Below are 21,334 nucleotides of genomic sequence, written 5' to 3' on the forward strand. Positions count from 1 at the left end.
AAAAGAATGTAGCAACATCCATGCATACACTCTACTGTCTGTGAGTAAAAGAACATGTTTATATTTAACACAGTTAGATTGCCCTTCCCATAGTTACTGAATCTAGACTATGACTTCCACCCAGGGACTCCCAGGAAGGAAGTACAGCATCTCTTCGTCCAGCCTGCCAAGGAGCTTGGGGTTTCCGCCATCAACTTGCTTAATGCCCTGATCTCCATAGGGATAATTTCTCAAGAATACGACACAGTAACATGTTGCGCTCTGTTCGAATACAAATGAGCCGCGATCAATTGCAATTGTCGGTCAGTCCCGGGAAACGAGTCCCCAAATGAACTAAAGCCAAGGTCCCATTTTGTGAGGATGGCAAAGGAGACAAGGAACAGCAAGTAAGCAGGATTGTGGTGGAGAACCCACACTGGTCCAAGGGGATGGAGGGACAGATGGGGGGGGGCAAAGGCTCATTTACATATTTACAAACAACTAATTTCTCTCAGTTAATAGCCAGCTTGCTGTCTAAAACAACATAGCACACCAGTGAGCTCTGAAGAAGCCACTGCCCAGCCTAATTTCCTAATGGTTCCCATTCACTCATTAATAGTACCCTCTACAGTAGCAAAAGTGAAACCAAGAATTGGGTTATTTTTATTTGTGGTACAAAAAAATAAAATTATCCTGCCAAGTATCTCAGCCAAGCGTTGACAGTAAGTTAAGCTGGAATTCACAGGAGTGAATTTCCTGAGCCGTGTGTGTGATTCCAGCAACCCACTGACTTCGGGCCATGGACGACTGGAGGAGCTGTCCTTAACTTGAAACCTCCCGCCTCCCTTTGCGTGAAGGGTCTTGTTCCTGGGGCTCGTGACTCACAAAGTTAACTGAGGTGACTCTCCGCCAGAATGGGTCTTGGGTTTCTTCGTTCAGGCCAGAGAGCCTCCTGTAAAGGATTGACGTCCCTCCAGAAGAGGTGGCATTTCTGAAGAAGCCAGCGTTCCTGTGATGATGAAACCCATAATGTCATATCCCCAGTTCCCGCACAGAGCTGTTCTTGTCGTCGCAGAACTGGCCCTGTAGTGGCTCTGAAAGGCAAACAGCATCCTTTATTCCCTTTATTATTTTATTTCTTTTTGAGACAGAGCCTTCTCTGCAGCTCTGGCTTGCCTGTTACTAAGTATGGGGCCTGGAGTCGCTTCAAACGCTTGTCTCAGCTCGGGATGGTTGGGATTACAGGTGTGCAGGATTCAAAGCTGCCTTGTAATAACTAAACCACCAGACTTGTATCAGGCCATTGGAATGTGTTTCTTAGGGGATCTCTTTTCACTAGAGAACAATGCTGGGAGAGAAGGAAGGAGCCATTGAGAGCACAGATGTCCAAATTTACTTGGATCCCTGGTTTCCATGTTCTGGGACTCCACAGCCTCTCAGACGCCATCCCTGATTACTGACTGATTAAGAAAGGACCTTGACATGGGCTTAAGGAAGCTGGCTCTGCCTCTCTTCTAAGCTGACTGGCCAGCTCATCTACCACCCAGGTCCAAAGCCGGGCCTGGAGTTGGTCCACCCTAGCATCTACCCCATCTAGGACCTGCTGGAGCTCATGAAGGGCTGGGCCTGTGGAATAACTGCAGGATCTCCACGACCTTGGGCAGATGCAGGATATTCAAGAGAAGTTATAGGTGAAGGTCCAATGATGATGGTGTACCAGAAACCAGAGGCCTTGAACCAGACCAGTGGCTCATTACAGTGAACATCTGCATGTAAAGCTGATTGGACAAAAGGGTGTACGGGGTGGCATGCCCATACCATGGCTCCCATTGCCACCAGGACCATGGCTCCCAGGGCCACCAGGATGAACGAAGAGGTGTTGGAGAGGCGGGAAAGATGGAGGAGTGAAGAGGGTTTTGATGTTGCTTTGTTTTTGTTTGTTTACTTGTTTTGTTTTGATATTTTTTAAATTTGGTTTGGGAGGGCCACTGAAGAGGGGAGAGGAGAACATGGAGGTGCTGGGAAGTGAGCAGAATCGGGATGCATGATGTGAAATTCCCAAAGATTAAATAAAGAAATTATGTTAAATATAAAAGAAAGGAAGGAGAGAGGGAGGGAGGGAGGGAGGGAGGGAGGGAGGGAGGAAGGAAGGAAGGAAGGAAGGAAGGAAGGAAGGAAGGAAGGAAGGAAGGAAGGAAGGAAGGAAGGAAGATCCTTAAGTGCATTTGAGCTGAGCCCACACACCTGCTGCTGGTCAAATTCCCATCTGTCTTCCTTTAGTGGGGTTTCAGTGGGGTGTTTGTTGCTATTTTGCTTGTTGGAGACAGGGTCTTAGGAAGCCCAGGCAGGTCTTTAACTGCGCAGCTAATGATGACCTTGATCTCCCGAGCCTCCTGCATCCACCTCCCAAGTCCAGGGGTTATAGCAGGGCCCTGGATCCCCACCCTCTCGGGATCCCCATCTCCTTCATGGTGTGGTTCAAACACACAGGCTACAGGCATCCTCCCACAGTTGAAATCCTAGAGATCAACACCCAGTTAGAACACAAAGGCTGGTACACGGTAAAGATGGCACAGAGCTCGGGGTTCTCCAAAACCTTCTGCACACCTAGAACTCGTCTCTCCTCTAAGAGACTTTTTCTCTGCCCTCAGTCCACTACTTGTTCATAAATACTCCGATCTTTTGGCAGAGCCAGAACATCTTGACAAGATCTGGAGCAGAAACTACAGTCCCTTTGGAAACTTTATGGTTGGTTTCAATGCATTCATCGCCAGACTCGAGATCTCCCTATCTCCCCCAAGGAGGCACTCCAACACTCTTCTGTCTTTCCCTTCTGATGCACCAGGAAGACACCTCGTGCTGGTATTGTCCATCCGTTCAGAAAGGGAAGCTAATTGCACAGCCACATAGATAATGCCCTGAAAGATATTCAAAGCTAGGAAGTTTACACTCCCTGCCCCCCACTCACTTTTCTCTGGGACAGGAAGGCTCGGGGAGGCTGAGAAAGCTGGGAAGGCTGGAGGAGGTTAGGGAGGTTCTGGAAAGGCTGGAGGAGGCTGGGGAGCCTGGGGGTGGTTGGGGAGCTGGGGAGGCTGACGGAAGCTAGGGAGGCTGGGGGAGGCTGGGAAGGCTGGGGGAGGCTTAGGAATGCATTCCTAAGCTGCACAGTTGACCTGTAGGAAATGGAAAAGGCTGCAACCTCCTGAATCTGACTAATCACAAATCTTGGCAGGCAAGAGAGTGAAGCCGTTCTATGGGGACAGTGGTAGTGACGGGTATGAACTTGGCTTTCCAGGTTTGTTATTCTTCCTTATTGAATCCCGTCTCAGCGAACCAGGGAGCCACACAGGAGCCAGGATGAGCACCTGGACGCCGCTGGATGAGTTGAGGAGTCACCTGAGAGAACAGAAAGCCCGCTGGTTCCGTTTGCAGAGGCAGGCCTGGGAGAGTGGTCTGAGGATTAATACTCTATGCTCGATGTCCTTTTCTATCTGGTGTCTTTTATCACCTCAGTAGGCCTGGGAGGTTTCCTGAGGGTGGAGCCTGCATTTACTATGGCTAGGTTGCTGTGTTTGTCAAAGGGATTCCTAGGCTTCAGATGGTCACGTGGTTAATCCTCTCTTGTGGGCTTTGGAGCAAGACAGACCCAGTTCCGAAAGCTGCCAGGCCACTTACTGTGTCCACCGTGGGCATATGGCTTACACTCTCTGAACTTCATATAAAAGCTATGTGAGCCTATAATAAATACTTCGGGAACGTCATTTTAGATTACTACCACTGCTTTGGGGGTTGACAGCTGGAAACATCTGTGAATAAGAAGACAAATATCAGGGTTTAAATAGAAATGGGGGTGGGGGGAAGCCATTGGCTGAAAAAGAATTGGACCAGTCTTGGCCAGTACTCTCACTCGCAGCCTCCCTTTACCCACAAAAAGTGCCACCATACTGTGTCACTTAGCCCAGTCACTGCTGGGGAGGAGAAGACCCAGGTTTCTGATTCAAACGTGCAGTAAATATACGGCCCGGCCACACATACCTAAAATCACAACAACACCGAGTATTTCTGTCTGGTTTGCGCTTTCTTTTCTAGGACTCCTGCCAAGGGGACCCAGGAGGAAAAAACTCTTAAGACAGCAAAACCATCTCAGCCTCTCTCTGCAGAAAGACGCAAGCCCCTCTGTTCAAGTGATGCAAAGCTCTCTCCTTCCAGAGAAAAAGGCAGAGCCTTACAGCGACTGCCCGAGGCTAGCACGGAGGGTTGTTGTTGGTTTCTTGGGGTGAACTAATTCTCAGGCCTAAGAAAACAGCTATAGACCGAAGGGGAAAGCCAGCAAAGAACTTGGAGGACAGAAATGGAGGAGAAACGGAGCGAGTGGAGGAGGGGGTGTAGGTGGATTTTTTTGAAATTGTTGGGGGGGGGGGGGGGGGGGGGGGGGGGGTGGGGGTGTGTGTAGGGTGGATTTAATTCTCTCTGAAATTGCCCTTGGGGTGTGTGTGTGTGGTGTGTGTGGTGGTGCGTGTGTGTGTGTGTGTGTTTTTTTTTTTTTTTTTTTTTTTTTTTTTTGTGTGTGTGTGTGTGTGTTTTTTTTTGTTGTTGTGTGTGTGTGTGTGTGTGTGTGTGTGTATGTGTGTGCAGGGTGGATTTAGTTCTCTCTGAAATCGCCCTTGCCCCTGGACCTCCAAAGCTGCAGGACGGTGGGGTCTGATGTCTCTGTGCATTGCATCAGCCTGGAGCTGGGGCACGGGGGAGAACCCTGCTGCTTTTTTTTTCCCTCGCAATCCCCTCCGGGATCCTTTCCGAGGGCTCTCCCTGAAGTGCTCCTCCTCACGTGAGCAAAAGCCCAGACTTCAAAGCCGGCCTCAGGCCTGCGGTCCGGGGTGTCTGGGTGGTTTTTAGGGTTTTCTCTCTCTCTCTCTCTCTGGTTTCCCTTCTTTTTTTTCACAGCTGATTTTCTTCGGAAAAAAAGCGATTAAAAAAAAAAAAAAAAAAAAGAACCGATTGCATTTCCAGTTCCCATCACCGCGATTTCCACATGGATGTGACGTGGAGGCCAGCTTCCGAAATGCCCAGGTGACTCACGCGGGGACACCCCGGGGCGGGACCCAGGAGTTTCTCCGGAGGAGGAGGAGGAAGGAGGGGCGGGGCGGAAAGCAGCTTCGAGCGCCCTCTGCCGGCCGAGCCGCCGGCGCGCCACGCGGGCGTCACGTGACGCCTGGAAAGCCCCACGGAATTCCCCTTTGCGGCCGGCGACGCGTACAACTGAACGGCGAAAAAAGGGGAACTGCCCAGTCTGCTGCCTGCGCGCCGGAGGAGTGCCACGGGCTCGGAGGGCCGCGGGGGCGGAGCGGCGAGGCCGGCCGCCGCCGAGCGAGAGACGTGCACACACACACACACACACACACACACCCGACACCCCAACGACACCCCGGCCAGACAGCGAGCCTGACCGGCCGTCCATGGGGCTCCGCCTCGGCCCGACCCCGACCCGGACCCCGATCGCCACCCCACGCTGCGGCGCACCCAGGCGCTGACCGCCCGCTCTGCACGGCCCCAAGAGGTGAGCGGCGCTCCGGGAGGCGGGGGGTGCACGGCCCGCCAGCGGGATGCGGAGGAGGTGCACGGCCAGCGGATGCGGGGGATTGGGGGTGGGGAGGGTGCACGGCCAGCGGGGTGCATGGCCAGATCGGATTCCGGGGGTGCATGGGGATGCCGGGCCCGGTGTGGGTCTGCCTAGCTCTGGCTTTGCAGGGGGATCCTGGAGAGAGAGGGTGTTGTGTGGCCGGAGCTGAGGTCCCAGGTGCCAGGTGTTGAGGTGACAGCCCTGGGTTTCTCCAGCCGACTAGTAAGCTATTCCTTTCCGGTCCTGCCGGGGGACCTAAGCTGCAGCTGGCTGATGAATAGTCCTATCCTTAGGGTCCCTAGGTCGTGTGGTCGTGGGTGATTTGCTCCTTTTTCTTCTCTCTCTCTCTCTCTCTCTCTCTCTCTCTCTCTCTCTCTCTCTCTCTCTCTCTCTCTCTCGGAAATCAAGTGCAGCATGCTCATAGGCACGTAGACCTTGCAGAATCGCGCTGGAGAGTTTCATCCCATATTGTGTGCATAACCAGCTCAGCAGGGGATGGGTTTCTCAAAGGTCACCAACTCCGACCTGGAGGCTTCAGTCAGAGAGCCTTCCAGGAGGCAGCTTCCTCAGACCCAGTGATCTGTGGGAGGGGGTGTGTTGGGGGTGGGTGGGAGGGGCTGCGACATTGTCGTCCCTAGTTGTCGCAATATAAGAAGAGTGTGCATGCAGAAATGGGGCTCTGGCCTGCTTGTTGAAGACTCCGCTTTAGGTGGCACGTTAAGACTCCCTGCTGCAGCCCGACCCCACACTCAGACAGTGGTTGTCAGTCCGGGTCGTCCCACATCCTGCCACCTGGCCTCTCAGGAAAGCTGAGGTATTAAGGGCTCTTTTTGGCTCTCTTTGTTTTGAGTTCTGGTCTCTGATCTTTCTTTGGAAAGCTAGTCTGGTCAAGTGTCTAAGGGGGGGGGCACCCTTTGGAGCTGATCATTGTTAGTTAGTCTTGTGTACGCCGATGTCCCAGATTATTGAGCAGCCAATCAGGTCTCCAATCTTATTGTCTGAGATGCTTCTTGGATCTTTTGCAATTCTCTATATGGTTTTTTTGGAGGGGTACTTCCCAACAATTGCCTGAGGTATCTGTTGATAAATAATACATAAGTTTCCACATCGCAGACAAAAAAAAAAAAAAAAAAAAATCTGCTCAGAGTGGAAAAATAAAACCCGGGGAAAGACTTTGATGAGTAAGTTCTGTAGAACCTTATTGATCCTATGACAAAAGTTGGGAAATTTATCTGTCAGGCAGTGAGGTAACAAATATATTTTTAAAAGTTAAGGGTAATGCTGTATTTTTTTTTTTAACCCATAAGACATTACAATAACGTCAGGAAAATTTATTCTCTGAATGTGGGGAAGTCCAAGAACTGGAAAGTTGAGCAGTAGTTTAGATTCGTTTTAAAAAGGCGCTTTTGCAGGCATTGCAAGGCAGAACCTATGAATGGGGATCATAGTGGGCTAGCAAATATTGGCATTTGCATGTCTGGCATATATGGTTTAAAGCCCCCACCATTTTTAGATCTACACTAAAAGATCTTGAGCGTAGAATAGTCAGAAAAACAGAAGGAGATGCGGCTCACGGATGGAAAGGCTTCCCACCTCCTTGTCTGTTACCGAGGGCAACTGTTAGGAGACCAGCAGGGCATGGGTATAGGAAATAGGAAGACTTGGCTTGTAGGCAAAGCTAAGTCCTGCGGCTGCTGGCCCTCACCTTCATCGCCTTGGCTGAAAACCTAGTGGCTGTGTGATATCAAGGCTGGAAGGGAAGTCACAGATGTTCACTATAGTGTCAAGCACACGGACTGGCCTGAAGTAGGTGGTCTGCATTGCTGGCTGCATGGATTCATGGATGGATGGATGGGTGGATGGAGTAATGAATGACATTGTAAAAGAGATTGTTGCTACATCACCAAGGAGGTGTGTGTGGTGTGTGTGTGTGTGTGTGTGTGTGTGTTATGTATGGTTTTGTCTTATTCCTGCAATGTTTTTGCCTAATTCCAGTTTCAAGGACTAACTGGCATCAGACAGAGAGGATGACTTCTAGACCATAACTAGCATTTAGATCGAGAATGCCAATGCAAATCCCCAGTAGTCACCTCTCCCTTTCAAGCAGGGCACAAGAATTTAGACCACTTTATCAGGCTTCAGAGAACCTGGGCCCACCCAGGAGTGGCTTCTCTAATCTCTAGGTTTCTTCTTCTTCTTCTTGCATAGTCATAACACTTTTTTACCTGGTGAGTTTGCCTTGGCAGAGAGCGTGATGCCTGAGTGGAATTCAGCTTCGCCGTGAAACTTCTAGGTGCTCTAAATCATTGTTGTCTTCTAGGAAATTAGGTTGTGCGGCCAAGTGCCCTGTTAAGGGTCCATGGGGACAGTGAAGCAGAACTGGCTTAGTGATGCTCCACTCTGAAAGGATGTCCCTGTGCATCACTGTGCATCCTTGCACAACCGGCCGGCTTGGGTGGTCGCGTGGCTGCTCCTCTTTGTCCCGAGTGGTACCCTGGCCGAGATATTTTTCCTATTTGCTTCCAGCTTTCATTTCATCTACCTTTGATTGTGCTTGATCTTCTAGGGTGAAGGCGGGGGAGTGTTTCTAAGCATTGGTACCTGGATGTCAGCAATAAAAGTTGGTGTCGGTTGAGTTGAAATTTTTTCTGGGAGGTGTGGTGTGCTTCATTATTACTCTGCTTTTTTTTTTTGTCTCGTGTTGTGAAGTTCAGTGGCAGGTTTCTGAAGTAGAGCTGACGGTTATTTGCTCTGAAGATTGCAAAGCATCTTGCCAGAAACAGGCTTTATTTTGTTGTTGGTTACAAAACAAACTCTTTGAACCAAGTGTGTATTTATTACCTTTCTTTGGGGCCAGTCCCATAGAGGAAATGCCAGGCAGCAGCTAGATGCCACATGGGATTTCCATCAAATATTTGCTGCCTTTGCAGCCTCAAGAAGGGGATGTTTGAGGGACCTGGATCTAGACTCGCTCAAGAGCCAGGACTGAGTGGTGGTGGTCTTCAGTGACAGTCTAGACTTGGACTCTGATGAGCTCTGAACTGACATTCAGAGGTCCTGGGTGACATCCGAGGGTTCTGAGGTTGGTTTATGGAGCAGTACCTGTCACTGACAGACAGACTTGGCTCCCTGACAAACGTTACTGAAAGCATGGGTTATTCCCCTCCTCCTCAGTACCCACGCTCCGCCTTCCTTCTCTTGTTTAGGCTAATCTTTAAAAGTGATGTAACTTAAAACAGTCCAGTGTGAGTTAATCTGCAGGGCCAGCTAGTATCCTGGGAGTAGAGGTGACTGAGATCTTTTGCCTAGAGGTTAGAGGAATGACAAGGTCAAACGCTGGCGTTTCATGCCGACGGGTACCTGGGAACAGTGTTAAAGGCAGGCTAACGGAATGGGCTTTTCCCCTTCCTCTTCAGGCCTTGTCGAGGAGGACCATGGCCGAACAACTCCTTCCTCAGGCTTTGTATTTGAGCAATATGCGGAAAGCTGTGAAGATAAGAGAGAGAACCCCAGAAGACATTTTCAAGCCTACCAATGGGATCATTCATCATTTTAAAACCATGCACCGATACACGCTGGAGATGTTCAGAACGTGTCAGTTTTGCCCACAGTTTCGGGAGATCATCCACAAGGCACTTATTGACAGAAGCGTCCAGGCTTCCTTGGAAAGCCAGAAGAAGCTCAATTGGTGTCGTGAAGTCAGGAAACTTGTGGCTTTGAAAACCAATGGTAAGCCTTGCTCCTTTCCCCCAGCACCCTTCTGCTAACCTGGGGGGAGGGAGCTGTTTCTGGTGATGCTTCCCCATTCATGAAGTTTTAATGGCATTAAGCAGACACCTATAGAAACTCTGTAAGGGATCGGTGACAGCCATGCCTGTGTTTGATGAGTCTGCTGTGGTACTGAGACAGGATTTCATTGTGTGACCTAGGCTGGTTTTGAACTTGTGATCTTTCTGCTTCCATCTTCTGAGGGCTGGGATGGCAGGTGTGCATTATTACATCCAGTTGGTGAATATTTTTATCTAAGATGTTTTCTGAGTGTGTGTGTGTGTGTGTGTGTGTGTGTGTGTGTGTGTGTGTGTGTGTGTGTGTTAGGGTAGAGAGGATATGAAGGCTCATGGAATGCATTGCTAAACCCCATGCCCCAGTTGGGGGATTAATCTTCCTAATGCTTACACTGGTTGAATCATCTATAACCTTCACTGGCCAGAATGGAAAGGATTTGAAAAGGTTTTAAGTTCCAAAGGAAAAGAGAGTGCTGAAAACCGGAGTCAGTTGTTCGCCACTGTCATGAGAGAAATGCTTGTGATGTGCTTGCTCTACCTGAGTTGATGGCATTTTCTAGACTCACAAACAGGTGGATGCTGAGGACAAGGGATGCTTTTGTGTCTGCGGCCCTTACTGGGTTCTGTTGCCTAAGCTAATGAGAGACAGCTTTTCTGCCCTGCTCTTGGCATGAAATCAAGTGCTGACCTTTACCACTATTTTCTATTTCAAGTTTTACTGTCTTACTTTTTTTTTTTTTTTAAAATCACATCCTTTGTGTAAGAATATTGTACACTGGCAGAAACATCCAGTGGTATTGTTTCATGCAGTTACAAAAATTCTGCCTTTAGGGTGTAGACATTTATTCTAAGAGCAGAGATTGTGTGAGCTCAATTAAGCACTTAGAATGCTGATAAGAGTACAGTCTCATTTTTCTTGTATCAGTGACTACATTCTCTGGGTCGGAATAATACACCCAAGAGTAGAAAATCCTCGTTGGCAGGGATGGTGCTAGGAACGTTAACTTAATAACTTAATTGGTACATTAACTTCGGCTGTTCTTGACTTGAGTAACTTGGTGATGGGTTGATGTGGGGTTTTGTTTGTTTTGATTCTGGGGACTCTTGTATATCACCTCTACATCTTCCCTATATTTATGAAGCTTAGACTCTTAGAAACAGAGTCAAAAGAAAACTGGAGACAGTGATTATCTACATTGTTCTTGGCATTAAGTCAAGCGATGCCTAGAAGTAGATAATTATGTTAACTTGTCATCAAGGGGCTTACATACCTGACAGTTTGTGGTTTTTGCCATGTCCCATTTTGTTACAGAAAGAGAGATGGAGTTGAGAGAATTAGAAATGGGGTAGAGAGAAAAAAGCCTTATCTGGTTTACCACTCACAGAATTAGCAGACATTATATAGTATTTCCTTAACAGAGGAAATCGCCGATTTCCTGTTGGAAAGAAAGCCAGGCAAATGCTAAACACTTTGTCATTTAAATCAACAAGGATTCAGGATACATTTAAACCTACAAAAGCAAAGGTATTTTGGGGAACATGTTGGGGGAAATATGGACCTGGGGCCCCAGAACCCTAATTTTCCTGCTTGGAAGAACAGGTCTTAAAATCATGAGAAAGAGAGGAAAGACCTTGGGGGGAGGAGGGGTGGGAAATGGCTTTCTGCCCCTTTGCTTATTATTAGCATCTTTTCTTTCCTTTTAAAATTCCTTCCTCTTCGGGAGCGTTCCTTCAAAGGCAGGTCTGTTTGGGGAGGGGGGTGATTCGGGAGCCTGCGTTTGAGGATATGAGACTGTGGTGAATGAGGAAGGGGGTAGGTGGCATAAAATTGAAACTTCATGAAAATTCCAGCGTCTATTGGCTGCCGCGGCAAGCTCCCTTGTCTAGTGAGTCCCCGGTTCCAGCTCAGCCTGGCCACACCCACTTGGAAAGTCCAGGGTGCAGTTCGCAGTTTAAATGTCTACACACCAGAACAAAACGTACAATTGTTGCTCAATTGCTAGTCAAATATCTTCGCACTGGGGAATTCCACATGTTACTTAGGGAATTTTATACTGGTGCATCTCAATAAAGAACTGAAAGTAAGCCCAAGAAGGAGAAAAAAAAAAAAGCCTTATCTTTGCTCTAGATTTTGCAAAGGGGAAATTTCAACAGAACGCAGTCCTTGCCACACCTCGGCCTGACACTGGGCTCAAATGGTCTTTTCTGTTCAATAGTCCTGCGAGTTGTTTGAAGCGTGCACACGGAAGGAATACTGACCGGCCCTGGATATAAATTTGACAGGCTGTTGTTTACAGTTTCACTATAATTAGAGTTGGATGAAATTTCAAATAGCTTTATTGCTTTACTGACAGAATAATGTAAAAAAAAAAAAAACAAACAAACCCAAAAGCCCACACTTTTAACTTTTCTCAATTTAAAAATATGTACTATTTTCCAAAGGAGAATGAAAAATTGACTAGTTTTCTATCAAACTGTCCCCCCACGTGTTTACTGTTGGGGGCATGAAAAAGAATGCATCCTGAGACTGAGTGTAACTCCCTGATAGAGAGAGCCCTTGCCTCGCATTCGTGAAGCCCCAGGTTTAATGTCCAGAAGTGAAAAAAAAAAAATACAAGTACAACCTGAAAGAATACAGTCTGTTGAATTGTGACTTTTATCCAGGAAAAGTCACAAATGGGTGGAAGAAAATTAGACTTGTCTTTTTCTCAAAATGCTAGCCTCAAACACTGAATTATTTTCAATGTCGGCATCTTTTTAACTTTTAAGTTTTTAATTGCTTATTGATTAGCTGACTGAGAACTGATTGGTTGAGACAGGGTCTCATGGAATTCAAGCTAATCCTCAATTCACTCTGGAGCTAAGGATGACCTTGAACTTGTGACCCTCCGGACTCTGCCTCCCAAAGGCTAGCATTACAAGCTTGCACAACCATGCCTGGCTGCCTTTTAGTTCTTTTAAAGGGGCTTTACAGTTGTTTACAAGCAGGTTCCCATAATGCCCTGGAGGCTGGGGCAGGGCCTACAGCAGACTACAGGTCGTTTGGTCCTGTCCATCCTACTTGGTAAGCTAGGAGAGGAAACTCCCAGGTCCCCAAAGCTAAAGTGGAATGACCAAGTCATTTACCACTGAGTCATCGCCTGGCCGGTCCCTGTCTAGTAGGCCAAGCCACAGTGGCTTCCTGGTGTGTGTATTGCCCTGGGTGTGAAACCTTCCTTAGAACTAGAGAGCAGGATTGCCAGGGCCTTAGCCAGCAGGCCAAAGACTAACAGGAAAGAAAGGACTGTAGAGTTCAGAAGCTGGGGCCCACCTTCTACACAGCAGAAGAGACTTTCAGGAATGTTCCCAAAGTCATCCAAACCAGTTAGGGGCAGAGCCAGGCTACAATGGAGGTCGTCTGGCCCCTCCCCCTAAACAGAAGAACAACAAAATTTTTTCCTTACATCTGCCATTGCCTGTGGAATGCTACCAGCTGGCCCTCGATGAAGAATCAACCATACAGTCCTCCATCTGTGGGCTTAATTTATCCCAAAAGCCTTTGCAGGGCATTCACTTTGGGGCTGCTTAACTTCGCTCCTCACGGCTCCCTTCTGTCTGTCCTCAGGTGATGGAAATTGCCTCATGCACGCCGCTTGTCAGTACATGTGGGGCGTTCAGGATACGGACCTGGTCCTGAGGAAGGCCCTCTACAGCACCCTCAAGGAGACGGACACACGGAACTTCAAATTCCGCTGGCAGCTGGAATCCCTGAGATCCCAGGAATTTGTGGAAACGGGACTTTGCTACGACACTCGGGTATGTTATGTTCCTGTGCGTCAGCCCCATGGTGGACAAAGGGTACTCTGGGCCAGTCCCTGTTCCCTGAGGAACATATGACTTACCAGTCATATGAGTTGAGCTAAGCAGTGCACACTCAATGGAAAACACCCAGAACCTTCTGTGGGATTAACCCCAGGCGTTAGCGACTCACTGCTCCGGCTTGTGGAGCAGCAGATTCCTGGGTGTGCATTTCTTGGTCAGGTCTTCCAACTGGAACCTTTCCTCAAGGCACGTCCCTGACTTCCCAGCCAATCCAGGGAAGAGTCTACCCCATCATCCTCATCCATTCTGAGCTAGGGTATCATGTAGCTCAGGGTGGTCTTGAACCTGCTATACAGCAGAAAATGACCTTGCTATGTAGCTGATGATGATCTTCATGCCTCCACCTCCACAACAGGGTTGCAGGTGTGCGCCACCACGTGATTTTATGGGGTGCTAGATATCAAACACAAGGCTCCTCCATTCCATGCATGTTAGGCAAGCATTCTTCTAACTCAGTTGTCTCCCTGCCCCAGGCAGGGAGTTTTTCTGAAAGCAAATGCTGTCTGTATCTCCCAGCAGCTTTTGAGTTTGCTCTGCAAAGAAAAAAAAAAAACGTAAAGGAAGGAAACCAAAATTAGGAAGAGGATGAACATTTGCAGGGTTGTTCCAATGAAGGAGAAGAATGGGCGGGGTTCCCTAAGGGGACAGATGCCGGGTGACATCCACGGGCCCGCTAATCCATGCTTCCATTCCTTTCCTCTCCTCGCCCCTTAGAACTGGGGTGACGAATGGGACAGTTTGGTCAAAATGGCGTCCGCAGACACACCCGCCGCCCGCAGTGGACTTCAGTATAATTCCCTGGAAGAAATCCACATATTTGTCCTCAGCAACATCCTCCGAAGACCCATCATCATCATTTCAGGTGAGGTGCCTCAGAGTTTCTGGTTTCCCCAGATGCTGTTCAGCCATGATGCTTTGGCTCTGAGGAGAAACCCAGGTTCTCCCCCGCGGCTTCATGAAAGTCACCCAGGGTCTTAACTTTGTTTCTCTTCCCGTTGACAGACAAAATGCTAAGAAGTTTGGAATCGGGTTCCAACTTTGCTCCCTTGAAAGTGGGTGGGGTTTATCTGCCCCTCCACTGGCCAGCCCAGGAATGCTACAGATACCCCATTGTCCTCGGCTATGATAGCCAGCACTTTGTACCCCTGGTGACCCTGAAGGACAGTGGACCTGGTAAGAAGACATCAGTTCCTGTTCATAATCCTGTTGGATCCTGGAGTTCCAGGCCTTACTCTTTTGTTCCCAGCTGAACTTGTTTTATTTAAGTCTGTTATTTTGTCATTTGCTTAATCAAGAAAGATTCATTCTTCCTAACGAACGTGAAGTGCTTGGAATCCGTCTCATTTCAGATTTCAGAGTCTAGGGTTGGGGATTTAGCTCAGTGGTAGAGCGCGCAAGGCCTTGGGTTCGGTCCTCAGCTCCAACAAAAACAAAAACAAAAAACAGATTTCAGAGTCTTTCATATTCCTGAATGTTTACATAGACTTTACCATCTGAGCATCCCTACTAATCAGAAATCTGAATGCTCCCAAATCCAGTCAGATTTGTAGATTTGAGATTTTCAGACTGGAGTTGTGTGCGATGTAATGAGGTAGCAGCAAACGTGCGTCCTCTTCCCCCATCTCTGTGAGTGTGGCTGAGGACGGACTTGCAGCATGGTAAGCACAGGTTGGACAGTCATCTCTGCACACTTCCACCCCGATGTGGTTACAACATGACAAATTAAGGTGCGCAGAGCCTCGGTATCATCATGTCTGGCACAGAGCAAGTAGATGTCTGTCAGGTTAGCGATTATTATAATACCTGAATGTATAGTGAGCAGCATGCACAGTGCTCCAGGCAACATCCTTTTTCCTTCTCCTAGCATCCCTGTGAGATGCTGGCAGGAGTTGTCTTTTTATCAATGAGGCCATGGGATCTCAGAAAGGTTAAAGGGCATGCTTAGCTTGACATCAACAAAGTCAGGATTCTAACTCGGGTCAGTCCGCCTGGGAGGCATTGAATTTAACCAGTTCAGGGCTCCTATCCCTTTCCTGTGGTTACAAAATCAGCTTAGGTGACCGTCACCAGACGGATGGACGAAGAAACTGTGACGTATATGGACAATGGAATTTGACTCAGCCATAAGAAAAAAAGATATTTTTTTTTTTCATTTGCAGAAAAATGAAACTACATTCAGGAAATGTGTTCTAGGAGATAATCATATTAAACAAATAATATAGACACATTTTTCTCTCATAGATGGTCTCTAGATTGTTTTTTTAAGGGTACAGGTCAAAAGCCATAGAGACAGATTTTGAAAGAAGCAGAGGCAGGGGGAGGGGAAGGTGAAGCTCAAATACAGAGCACATTTACATACGTGTTCAGTAGCACAAAAGAAAGCACAGAGTCTTTGTATGCTAAACAGAAGCTAAAATCACCTCCTCGCAGCCTTTACAATAAATATGTAAAAATCACAAAAGAAGTCTGCTAGCACTTGGCTCCTTGGCATCCTGTGAGCTCCCTGGAAACAAGACTTTTATTTTATGTTAGCATTCACCGCATTTTGTCTTCCTGTTTGCCTTTTAAGTGTGCCCTGGATGATGCTTTCTGTATCTTCAAATCCGGATCATTCTATATGACCTTACGCGCTGCATCGTTGAGTGGGGATAATGTTTCACTCACACGCTATTTTTGTTCCTTTTTTTTTTTTCCTCCAGAAATCCGAGCTGTTCCCCTTGTTAGCAGAGATCGGGGAAGATTTGAAGACTTAAAAGTTCACTTTTTGACAGACCCTGAAAATGAGATGAAGGAAAAGCTTCTCAAGGAATACTTGATGGTGATGGAGATCCCCGTGCAAGGCTGGGACCACGGCACGACCCACATCATTAATGCTGCCAAGTAAGCCGACTCCTTGGATTTGTCTTCTCGACCTGTGCCGGGCCACACCGTGTGGTATACCTGCATTTGGGTGCCGGTTTTGTGCCAGAGACTACATTCAGGGAATGTGTTCTAGGAGCTAATGATGTAAAGGCGTGTGTTATTGGGAATCACCACTCATTTTCCCTGTTTTCTTTTTAGGTTGGATGAAGCTAACCTACCCAAAGAAATAAATCTGGTGGACGATTACTTTGAACTCGTTCAGCATGAATACAAAAAGTGGCAGGAGAACAATGAGCCGGGCAGGCGAGGGGCACATGCGCAGAAGAACCCTTTGGAGCCGTCCACACCCCAGCTGTCGCTCATGGATGTAAAATGCGAGACGCCCAACTGTCCTTTCTTTATGTCCGTGAACACTCAGCCGTTGTGCCACGAGTGCTCAGAGCGGCGCCACAAGAACCAGAGCAAACTCCCAAAGCTGAGCGCGGCGAAGCCGGGCCCGGAAGGACTCCCAGGCGGGGGCGGCTCCGCCTGGAGCCCGGAGGAAACCGCTGGGGGACCTCATTCGGCCCCACCCACGGCCCCCAGCCTCTTCCTGTTCAGCGAGACCACCGCGATGAAGTGCCGGAGCCCCGACTGCCCCTTTACTTTGAATGTGCAGCATAATGGATTCTGTGAGCGTTGCCACGCTGCCCGGCAGCTGAGTGCCAGCCAGCTGAGCGCCAGCCACGCTGCGGACCCTGGTAAGTGCCAAGCCTGCCTTCAGGATGTCACTCGGACGTTTAATGGCATCTGCAGTGCCTGTTTCAAAAGGACTACAGCAGAGCCTTCCTCCAGCCTCACCTCCAGCCTCCCACCTTCCTGTCACCAGCGCTCCAAGTCCGACCCCTCACAGCTCATCCAAAGTCTCGCCCCACACTCTTGCCACCGAACTGGAAATGACGTCCCCTCTGGCTGCCTTTCCCAGGCAGCGCGGACTCCAGGAGACAGGACGGGGACCCGCGAGTGCAGAAAGGCCGGCTGCATGTATTTTGGGACTCCAGAAAACAAGGGCTTCTGCACGCTGTGTTTCATCGAATACAGAGAAAATAAACGTGAGTGAAAGAAATCAGAGACTGCCCTGTGGCGGCAGTTACTGCCTAGAAAGGGGCCTGTGGGTGTGAAGAAAAGTAGCCTGTCCCAGCAGTCAGAGCGGTTACCTCTCACCGCGCCTTCCCATTTTGGTGTGTGCTTGGGCACAGTCACCGCCGCCCTGCTGTTGTGGCTGAAAGCAGGAGGCACTATCTCATGAGTCAGCTCTAGTTACCATGTACCTGACATCAAAAGTACCCTATAGGCGGATCTCTGTGAGTTCGAGGCCAGCCTGGGCTACCAAGTGAGTTCCAGGAAAGGCGCAAAGCTACACAGAGAAACTCTGTCTCGAAAAAACAAAACAACAAAAATAGATATAATTCATATTCATAATTCATATCCTGTAGATATAATTCATACCAGCCCAGGATGAACCCACTATGTAGCCCAGGCTGGCCTCCGAGTCCTGGCCATCTATTTGCTTCTGCCCCTTGAGTGCTAGGATTTTAGGCATGTGTTGCCACACCAGACCGTGAGGGTGGGTTTAATAAGGCCACTGAGCATCTGCTGTCCATGTATAGTTTAGGCTTCGGCACCTTTGGCGAGGTAGTCTGAAGAGGGCTAGCAAGGGACAGGAAGTATTTACTGCCACCAGGGAAACGTGTGTGGGACTTGGGAATCTCTAATCCAAAGGGCAGGTGGGCAGTTGTTAGTGCCTGCTCTTTAGTTCTCTGCCTGATCAGTGACACCCCCCCACACACCCCGTGTTCAAAGCTAGAGGCCAGTTTAAGCCAAAGATGTAAGATGTTCGCTAAGTTACTCTGCTGAGTTTCTGAAAGTTTGGCCTCGAGTAACATGTTTAAGGCTGTTCTCACCTACGCTGAGAACCCATTTCTTTTTGGAAGTCTGTGTCTGTGTGTGCGCGGTAACCCACATGTGGTACTGAACGGCATCCACTCCTTTGTAGAGTTCATTGCTGCCTCTGGGAAAGCCGGTTCCACGGCCTCCAGGTTCCAGAACAATGTCCCGTGCCTGGGCAGGGAGTGTGGCGCCCTCGGAAGCACCATGTTTGAAGGATATTGTCAGAAGTGCTTCATCGAGGCTCAGAACCAGAGGTTTCACGAAGCGAAAAGGACGGAAGAGCAGCTGGTGAGTCCTTGGGCGGAGCTGGCCTTCTCTGGGGTCTGTGACAGACGGGCTGTCTGTCTCCTTATGACAAAGGGTCCCTTTTAGATGTCGTCTGCTGGAAGGGAGCCTGGAAAAACCAGCCACTTTCTGTTGGCTCATGAGCTGGATGTACTGCACAGCCTAAGCACACTTAGAATTTATTCGGAAATGCTAATACAGTCAGCCATAGAGTGAAACCTCTGTGAGCATCCTGAAAGGCAGGAGACCTCATAGATTTGAAGGAGAAGCAGACTTCTCAAACAATCCTTTATCCTGAACATCCTGGATGCTTCCATGTACTGGCATATCAGGGAAATAAATAAGTAAATAAATAAACAAACAAACAAACTTCCTTGGACTGGGTCAGCTTCTGCTAGGATTGGTGGGGAGCTAAGGGTCCCCAGTGGCACATGCGTGCTCCTCTCGCTCAGGCAGGTCTTCAAGCCGTCTGTAGCGTCCATGCTGTTCTTTGAAATCCGCCTCTGGTCTCCCGAGACGCGTAACACCTTTCTCTGCTCTTCCCACTCAGAGATCCAGCCAGCGCAGAGACATGCCTCGAACCACGCAGGGAGCCTCGAGGCCCAAGTGTGCCCGGGCCTCCTGCAAGAACGTCCTGGCCTGTCGCAGCGAGGAGCTGTGCATGGAATGCCAGCACCTGAGCCAGCGGGTGGGCCCTGTGGCCCGCCGGGGGGAGTCCCCTCCTGAAGAGCCCCCTAAACAGCGCTGCCGGGCCCCCGCCTGTGATCACTTCGGCAACGCCAAGTGCAACGGCTACTGCAATGAGTGCTTCCAGTTCAAGCAGATGTATGGCTAAGTGCAGACGAGTGGACTGGCCCCGCGAGACGGGGGCCTCAACCTGCCAGCCAGAGTGGTGCTGTACTCCAGACCCCTGAGTGCCATAGGAACGGTGGGCCCTGGGACAGCGGCTGCCAAGTGTCTTTGAGCAAAAGGAGACAAGATAAGCTCTTCATCGTGGCCGTGACATTCAGGTTCGGTAACCGAGACTATGCCCAGGCGGGCTGAGAGTTGACCTCGTGACAAGCGATGCATGATGTCAGGTTCAGCCTGAAGCTGTTGCTGCTGCTCATCTACCAGGAGGCTAGGGAGATCTTCAGACGTGAAAGGCATGCATGCTGGGACTGGTAACAGTTCCTGTGCCCACCTGCCAGGAAACAGGAAGAAAGGCACATGGGCAGGCGGGTTGGAGCCTGAGACCATCTTACTGCACCCCCTGTGCCCCAGAAAGCTGAATCCTCCGAGTACCAAGGCCCTCCGCAGGAAGCTCGAGGAAGCTCAGGGAAAATGGATGTTGGTAGAGCACATCTGTCTTCATCGTCATCGGTGGGCTTCCCAACCTGCCTACTTGGTTCCCGAGGTTCTGCAGGAAAGCAGAGCCACACACAGACTGTGACCCTGAGGCTGCTGAAACAGAACATGTTCACATGGAGACCAAACAAGCTGCTCTTGACTGTATGGATGCACCTTTTAGACAGCAGAACATCTTAGTGGGAAGACATGCTACCACTGCTCATCATTGTCTTCAGGTCCAGAGAGATTGGTTTGGAGTGAGGTGTGTGTCATCAGAGTGTGTACATATGTAATATACCCTTATATTATGTATGAGGGAGTTTTGTTTGTTTTTTTTTAAGCATTGAAATGATGCCCTATAGACAGTAGGAAGACTGAATAATAATAACCTATTTTCTGGTTGTTGTCAGGTTGCCCCTTGGGTATACAGCTTGTTAGTGAATTCAACAAGCGGCCTTCTTAAAGGGAACCCTCACTCTACATTATTTATTATGAACTTCAGAGTTATTTAAATGAAGATTTTTTTTTTCTCCTGCAGTATTCTCTTGGAATAACATACTTGCTTTCCGCCACGTTCTGGGAACCTGGCAAATTCCTGACCTCGGGCTGTGGTGGGGTGGTTGTCTGCTCCCAACTCACTGCCTCCCCAGGAAAGAAGGGATGGCTTTATGAATAAAGTCTGTCGAATCTGACGCTTCTCCTGACTCCCCAGCTGCACAAGACAAAATCATTGTCTGTCTTCTGTTGATGCTTCAAAGCATCCTACCTCTTTGAAGAGAAGATAGGGAGGGTGATGGTGGGGAGGGACACAGAACCATGTGGCCTTTCATGACCTTTGCTTGCTAGGTAAATGCTGTGCCCTTGGGGTACTGGATAGGAACCCCAGCCTCAGGACCGCAAAGCCAGTAGCCTTGAGGATGAGAAGGTTCCTGTCACTGGCTTGTAGCTTTTCTGTGTGCTTTGCACTTGCCTTAGGAGGGAGATGCATTTCTCCCGAGGGAAGGGCTGACATTCTGGGGTCTAACCCAGTGCCTGAAGATGCTTGTGATGTATAACTCTACATAGCCTTTTCTCTCCATAGCTGACGCGTGTCTTTCCCCGACTTACGTCTTTGTCCATTTCTTTTCCAAAGATGTCAAATACAGTGCAGCGTTTTCATCTAGTTCTTTCCAAGTTAATAGGCTAATATTTTGTGTCTATTGATATTTTCATTCTTAATGTGAAACTATGAAATTATTTATACTTATTATAGAAAGTATGTGAAATTTGCACATTTAGTTATCTTTCATAGGATGGGATCTAACTGTTTTGGATTTCTTCAGATTGTCTTAAAGAACTGTAACTTCACAAAAGTCAATATTAGAAAAATAAATTATTTAAGAACAAATCCTGATGTTTTCTATTGATGAGTGTTGGGAGATGGGCTCAAGTGTGAAGCCTTTGGTGTACAATGGGCCACGGGTGTACCTTTTTCTCATAGAAAGAGAGATAACGTCTGAAAAATAATCCAGGGCTTAGAGAGAGGGCTCAATCCATAAGTGCTTGCTGCATAAACCTGAGGAGCTGAGTTCGATCCCCATCACCTTTGTGCAAGCCAGATGTGCTAGCACATGCAGTTGCACATGTGTGCACACACAAGAACACCTACACACACACACACACACACACACACACACACGAAACA

The 21,334-nt window shown here is 48.7% G+C and overlaps 2 protein-coding genes across 4 annotated transcripts in view; one reads left to right on the plus strand and one right to left on the minus strand.

Moving 5' to 3' along the window:
- Arfgef3 (ARFGEF family member 3) overlaps nt 1–7,310 on the minus strand; it is a 180,457-nt gene extending 173,147 nt beyond the window's left edge. Inside the window, 3 exon segments of the mRNA XM_037200384.1 lie at nt 5,059–5,238; nt 5,386–5,734; nt 7,305–7,310. Of these exon segments, the coding sequence (XP_037056279.1) occupies nt 5,059–5,238; nt 5,386–5,734; nt 7,305–7,310 (535 nt within the window).
- Tnfaip3 (TNF alpha induced protein 3) lies at nt 5,165–21,040 on the plus strand. 3 transcript variants are annotated; one of them, XM_028860761.2, is made up of 9 exons: nt 5,165–5,536; nt 9,016–9,328; nt 12,989–13,179; nt 13,960–14,107; nt 14,248–14,418; nt 15,945–16,125; nt 16,306–17,198; nt 18,143–18,324; nt 18,872–21,040. In XM_028860761.2, exons 2-9 carry the CDS (start codon nt 9,034–9,036, stop codon nt 19,154–19,156), a joined length of 2,346 nt encoding a protein of 781 aa, XP_028716594.1. In that variant the 5' UTR covers nt 5,165–5,536; nt 9,016–9,033; the 3' UTR covers nt 19,157–21,040. The 3 variants fall into 3 exon arrangements, with proteins under 3 accessions (XP_028716594.1, XP_037056216.1, XP_028716587.1); XM_037200321.1 differs by lacking the exon at nt 5,165–5,536 and adding an exon at nt 6,258–6,413; XM_028860754.2 differs by lacking the exon at nt 5,165–5,536 and having other exon boundaries at nt 8,426–9,328.
- Nucleotides 21,041–21,334: the final 294 nt, after the last annotated feature.

This window comes from Peromyscus leucopus, chromosome 8a, assembly GCF_004664715.2.
Source record: "Peromyscus leucopus breed LL Stock chromosome 8a, UCI_PerLeu_2.1, whole genome shotgun sequence".
Lineage (NCBI taxonomy): Eukaryota > Metazoa > Chordata > Mammalia > Rodentia > Cricetidae > Peromyscus > Peromyscus leucopus.

Bases quoted from the DNA above. Each gene is read 5' to 3' on its own strand.
- Tnfaip3 (XM_028860754.2), top strand. From the start codon at position 8,920: ATGACAAGGTCAAACGCTGGCGTTTCATGCCGACGGGTACCTGGGAAC. The intron at 13,180-13,959 runs GTATGTTATGTT...CTCGCCCCTTAG, and splicing joins GACTTTGCTACGACACTCGG to AACTGGGGTGACGAATGGGA. The intron at 17,199-18,142 runs GTGAGTGAAAGA...ACTCCTTTGTAG, and splicing joins CGAATACAGAGAAAATAAAC to AGTTCATTGCTGCCTCTGGG.